The sequence below is a fragment of the Poecilia reticulata genome, linkage group LG2, assembly GCF_000633615.1.
Source record: "Poecilia reticulata strain Guanapo linkage group LG2, Guppy_female_1.0+MT, whole genome shotgun sequence".
Taxonomy (NCBI): Eukaryota; Metazoa; Chordata; class Actinopteri; order Cyprinodontiformes; family Poeciliidae; genus Poecilia; species Poecilia reticulata.
Genome location: NC_024332.1, coordinates 12,281,388 through 12,287,692, shown reverse-complemented (window position 1 = coordinate 12,287,692; position 6,305 = coordinate 12,281,388). Strand labels below are relative to the sequence as shown.

The following is a 6,305-nucleotide window of genomic DNA, read 5'->3' as shown; positions in this document are numbered from 1 at the left end:
GCTTAGGATTTGTTGCTGCGCGTTTGCGCAGTGTGAAGGAAAGAGGAGACCAGCTGCACAGGCAGGCTGAGAAATGAGATGCAGGTGATCAGTTGGGGTGAWCGGCAAAAAGAGACTGTGATCGGCGATCACCGATCATACACTTTTTCACGGAAATCGGCCGATTATGATCGGTGGCCGATTGATCGGCACACCTCTAGTAACTATGGCATTTATAGCTCCACAGACACACATACTATTGAAAAACTTTTCAATTTGCAAAATGCTTCTTTAGGACACCAGTCGCTGCACGCAGTAACCATATTTTAAAACACAGCTACTGTGTAGAGAAAATATTGAAATAATCAATTCCAACAATAAGGTGAGGTCTTAAATATCATTATTTAAAATGTATTATGACAACGATAAATAAAAAATTCTTATCATGACAAATTTATCACAATAAATAAGCGAGGTGACCTCTATAAAATTTTTAAAATCTCAAATTCCAGCTAAATGTGGCTTTTTTGTAGGAATGCACAATATATCGACATCGGTATCGGCCGATGATAGTAATTTTTTCATTTCATTTTCATCGGTCCTGTAAAACAAGGCCAATATTAACCACTAAGCCTGTTGGTCATTAATCTCATAATGAATTAAAATGAGCTCAGTAATTTCCACTTTGACAATTAATGTTTATTGAGGAGCATTTTTGTTTAGAGATATATTAACTTATTTTATTAGTGGTTTTGGTCGTGTGTAATTTATTTCCATTTTATTTATTGCTTTTGGTTATTCACTTTTATTTTGGATATTTCAAATATTGTCCATATCTGGTGTTTTTGTTTACTGGTCTTCATGAGGGCAAGCCTGCATTATTTTTCAACTATCAAAACATTCCCTGAAAATGATCTCAAACAACAATAACATAATTTATCGTCCAGTAAAATTTATCGTAACAGCTAACAGCTAACGTTTGTCCCCCATTTTGTTGCCGTTTCTGTTTAATATTTTGGTTTGACTTTAAATCTTGCCCGTCTTTGATAAAATCCCATAATCAGCAGTATTATTCCAATGTGATGCTGTTCTGAACTGATCCGTGACYGACTGCTAGGCGTGTCCAGCTTCAGCAGACCCTGGCGCCCTTTCTCTCCTCGGCGGCGTCCTCTTCCCGTTTCCCCTGGAGCGTCTCTTCTCATCAGCATCTCGGTGTCAAGGCTCACCTCATAAGGCCTTGCTCTTCTTATCTTCTTCTCCTTCACATTTCTATTATTTGCAGCCTCTCCAGAGAGGTTGTGGAGGATGAAGTGTTTATTGTTCTGTAAGGGTCACCTGACGTCAGAAGATGCATTGAGGGAAAGAAGGAATGTGCAGAAAAATCAGCAAGAAGTCGTCTTAATGTCACTCATTTTATATAAATCAACTTCTTGCCTTATTATGGATTTTACAATTTAGACTTTTTCCACAATTTCCTGTAAGATTAAACATTTTCCATGTTTATTAAGAATCTGTAACATGCATTATCRAGCACTTATTYGTGTTAATGACTTACAAACAACTCTATTGTTCTGAATGGACCTAGTTTGTAGCTGTGGCTTATTTCTTCCACAACGGTGAAAATTATTTGGTTATAAAATGAAAATCATATGAGTGTAAAGTTTCCTAAAGAATGCATTCTACTCCAAACACTTTATGGGTGTTTACATGAACTTCGTCTGTTGTGTGTGTGATGTTGCAGATAAACAAATTAGTAGGGATTCACAATATTGGATTTTTGGTCAATATCCGATATGCCGTTATACTAAAACTCATTTCACTGATATTTTTTCGTATACCTTTTTTCTTAAATGATATGGCTTTCTCTATTGTGGAATTAAAAGACTGTATTATCTTTGTCAGCTTAGCCTGCTACCAAATGCAAATGCTAAGAAAGAGGCTGAAAATGATGTAGCACTTGCATTATGTTTAATGTTAAATTTATTCATGACGTTTGCTCCCTCTAAGACAATGACAACAATCAACAGTGCAAATTTGATGTTGTGCTGTGCGGCAGGCGCCATTGTCACTGGTTTGTCATACAACGTTGCCTTTTATGCTGTTGTGTTTTTAACGGAATGGTCGATGTCCGATATTAAATTTTATAGCTAATATCTGCTGATACCGTACCGATAATATTGAAAATATATCCCTATAAATTAAGAATTTAATCAGCCTGTTACAATAACGCATTTTCACTGGATGATAAATTGCCTCTGAAAAATATTGCAGCCAACGATAATAATGAAGTTTTAAAACTATTTTCAAGTAATATCATCATAAAGCTCGTCTTCAAGCCCATCTATTTTACTTGGCTTTCAACTCCAGCGGGATCTAGTTTTAAATTGTATGTTTGTTTATAAACTGTAAGAGTTTTTATTTATTTATTTATTTTTGTTATGTTGTGTTTTAATGTACAGCACTTTGTACAGCATAAATAAAGTTTTTATGGTATGGTAAAGACCAATATACTTTAAAATTGTAAAGAATTCTTAACACTGGAACTGGAGAACATTTTAAATATCTAAAATAACCAAAATAATATTTAAAATGGATTTTGAAGTTTCTGCAACCAAAATTGCATCCAAAAAAATACTCAGCTTAGACGGGGAGAACAGGCAGGTAGAGTAAACTAACAGCTTTGTACTGGGCGTTTCTCAAAAAGTTCGCTTTTCAATAATCCCGAAGAGTACCATCTCTTTGACGACTGTCCAAATGGAAATGATCACACTTTTTAATTTATGATGCAATTAATTGATTGGTGATTATTGTGACAGGCCTGGAACAGAATAAATCTGTAACCAACACCCAGTCAAGTTGCTGGATTGAAGAGCTGCGATTCCTCCCACATCAGGACCTTCTGTAATGTGCCCGTTTCCTTGTGCTTGTTGTTTCTGTCAGATGATGAAGCACGCTTGGGACAGCTACAGACAATACGGATGGGGTCACAACGAGCTGAAGCCCCTCGCTAAGAAAGGACATTCCACAAATATCTTTGGTAAGTCGAACACAAACCCCCTTCTCTTCCTCTGCCGTCCGTAACCGTTGGTACTTTGTTGTACATCACAATCGGATGGACTCATGACTGCACAYACAACTCTGTGTTTTAAACAGTCACACACAGACATTTTTCTTTTCTTTTTATGTACAAGTTCACGTGAAATGCCTGCAGCAGGATTTACATCACTTTAGTCAGTGTGAATGAAGAAGCATTTGTAGTTTGTTGAATGCTACTTTTGGATTCATTCAACATTGCATTTGCATTGCTTTTTGGGTGTTTGTGGTAGATAAAGCTGACATTCATCAGCACATACATAGACAGGTTTTATGTGTTTCCAAAGGATAGCTCCCAACATCAAGAGTTTGTTAAAAAATAAATAAATACAAGCAGTGGGCCAAGGATAGAGCCCTGTGGTACACCCCTATAGCAAAGGAGACAGTAGATAAAGCAGAACCCTAAAAAATGTGGTTAATTAAAAAACACATTTGAAGGTGTTTTGTTAAAATGTCACCCTAAAAAAATATAAAATGTGCCCTTTTCCACTTGTATCCAATTAAAAATGTGTCTTGACTTGAAAATTGCGCTTTTCACCCCATCTGAAGTTCAGATACTTTGTATAGGGAAGACAGGGAGCATAAGTTTCAGTTTCCTTTTATATTTCAGATGCAGTTTTGTATTGTTCTAGGACATAAAACATCAGCAAAATGCATCTATTTATGACAGAAATTTGAAAAAAATGTGAAAAGGTTTAAGGCGTGAGGCTGAATCACCTTTGAGGTGAATACAAGCTGCATATCAAATTACAACCTTTCAAAGATTCATAAATGAAACGGACAATCAGTGATTRTTATGAGCAGTTGTTGTCTTAAACAGTGACTATTTTACACTGGACTAATATTTTTATCTGGAGACCCGCCGTGTTTCCAKTGACCTGGCGAGGKCTCTGTCACCAGAGGTTTCCTGTTTGATGAGAAATTGCTGCTGGCAGAGCTCCTTTTCCCACTGAGGGGTCAATCCAATACAGCCTCTCATGTCTGAGGTTTGAAGTTCAGATGCTGTTTTCTGTTATCCTCCCCTGCAGCTGTGCTCTTGTGATGATACAAATCACAAAACCTGAAGTGGGAAGAAGAGCTTTGTTTTCTACTTTTTGAAAAAAGAACGGGGGGAAAAAAAGTATAAAACTATGACAAGAACAGTGGCTTTTATGGCAGTCTTTTATCTAAAGACACTTCAAACAGAAAAATAACACTTATTTACAAGCTTGAGTGAAGCGAAAAGAAGGACCTTGAAGTTCAAGTGAGACTCTTAAAAGTTTGTGCACTATTTGGTGTTTCTAATCAAAGTCGGATAAATCCAGTTGGGTCACACCAGGTAATCATTGACTGGTAACGCCCTCGCGATTAGGGTTGTCAGAATAATCAATATATGTATATTGATTACATACATATAATCAATAAACATATATTGATTATACAAGATATTAGAAAAATTTAGATATTTTTCTAATATCTAAATGATATTAGAAAAATGAAAAGATGCTCATTTGCGTCGAAATCCACACAAAAACCACATCGACGTCACGCTGTGTGACAAAGCAGCCCCTGTGAACTGTGAAAGTGGGGTTTTGTAATGTAAATCACAAAGTTGATTTTGCTGTTTTGCACCTAGCCTTCCTGTTGTTTCATGAAACTCTTGCTCTCTTCCATATCTTGTATCAACCACAATTGGCTCCTAACTTCTCCTTGACTTTGCAGATTTTGTGACTAAATTCTTTACTGACACTTTTGTCTTCTGACACTTTCGTGAGTCGTCTTTCTTCATGTTGTAAGCGCATCCACACCGAAGGGTGTTGTCAGTTTGAGCAGCTAGTGCTTGTATAAGCTGCACTCAGTGTGTTTTTATGAGTTTCTGAACAGATGGTCACGAGTCAGGGTGGTCAAATTAACCCTGGTCATTAGTCAATTTCTTGGTGCGAATCGCGTCTTTGTCGATGCTTTTTATAAAAAGTCAGAGTTCTGATAGGTCAATAAATGTGTTTTCTGGTGCTTGCTATTTGTTTAAACGGGCACCAGCTGAACTAAAGTTGATTCATCAAGTGGAATTCAAATACTCCTGTTAGACCTGTGGCTCTAAATGCTTGTCTTTTTTTGTGGATTGGATCAGTGCACCTAGAAAGTATTTAAATCCAAACTCCAAATTGTCTTAAGTTAATCTTTTTCCTCAAAGTTTCTTACAAATTTCCCCAGATTTACAACGTGGGGAATAAAAAGTAACGAAATGTGGAAACATTGAAGCACCGTGAATAATTCCTGGACACGTATTACTACCAGGACATTACTCACTGCTTATTATCGTTTGTTTTTGCACATTTGTCTAGACCTTCCAAATTTTGTGTGCATATTTGGGTCCAATTTAGCAGACTGTTTATAGCGGCGTGTGACTGCAGCGTCATGATGCCTTTGTGTCAAATTGGAATGTTTCGCCTGCTAAATTGGCTGCAGGCGCCTATGTTGCTTTTATGAGCTGCTGCTAAATGCTAGATGGATGTGTTCTTGTGTGAGTCTTTGCATTTATTGGTTTTCCTGTCGGTTTCGCTGCTCGTCTGGAGCATGTCCCGTTTTCTTTCCTAATGTGTCTATAAGAGTTTTTTTTTTGTTTTTTGTTTTCCATACTTGCTGCTGATGGGGAGATTTGCTGGTAATTACTCACAGGTTGGGTCGCGAAGGCAGAGGGCAATGAGTAAAGCGTTACACTCGTCGCAGAATCCGCTTCCAATACTGATGAGCAATGACCTGCCTGCTGTCAGATAGTGGCCGTATTGATTGGGTGTGTGTGGTTGGGTTTGAAATAGTAGAACAATGAGACGGAGGGATACATTTTAGATGCAACAATGACTAATTCTGACAGAGCGGCAGCTAACCCCGCTATTTGTAAAACGCATTTTATAAAACTCATTTCAATATGTGTTGCAACATAGAATTAGATTGAATATCAAACCTTGTTGCAAGCTTTTGTCCAATAGGTTACAATTTTATATCTAGAAACTTAAACCCTAAGAAGAATAACGGGGCAAATATTTTTTCAAAACCTATTTTTATCTTTTTAGTGCAATATGTGTTACAACATAGAGTTGGTTTAAATTGTTTTTTTAGTTAATTTTACAATTTTTCTAAGTAAAAACAAGCAATAAGAATAAAAACAATGGGTCGAAGATGTTTTTGAAACCTATTTTCTTACTTTTGCAAATTTTTTGTGCAATGTGTTACAACATACTGTTTTTATTCTT

At 36.7% G+C, this 6,305-nt stretch overlaps 1 protein-coding gene across 3 annotated transcripts in view; it reads left to right on the top strand.

The window, feature by feature from the left end:
* Positions 1-6,305, top strand: part of man1a2 (mannosidase, alpha, class 1A, member 2) — a 118,211-nt gene that overhangs the window by 46,011 nt on the left and 65,895 nt on the right. For all 3 annotated transcript variants that reach the window (XM_008431260.2, XM_008431269.2, XM_008431280.2), the window contains exon 4: positions 2,920-3,016. In XM_008431260.2, the coding sequence (XP_008429482.2) occupies positions 2,920-3,016 (97 nt within the window). The remainder of the gene's footprint in view (positions 1-2,919; positions 3,017-6,305) is intronic.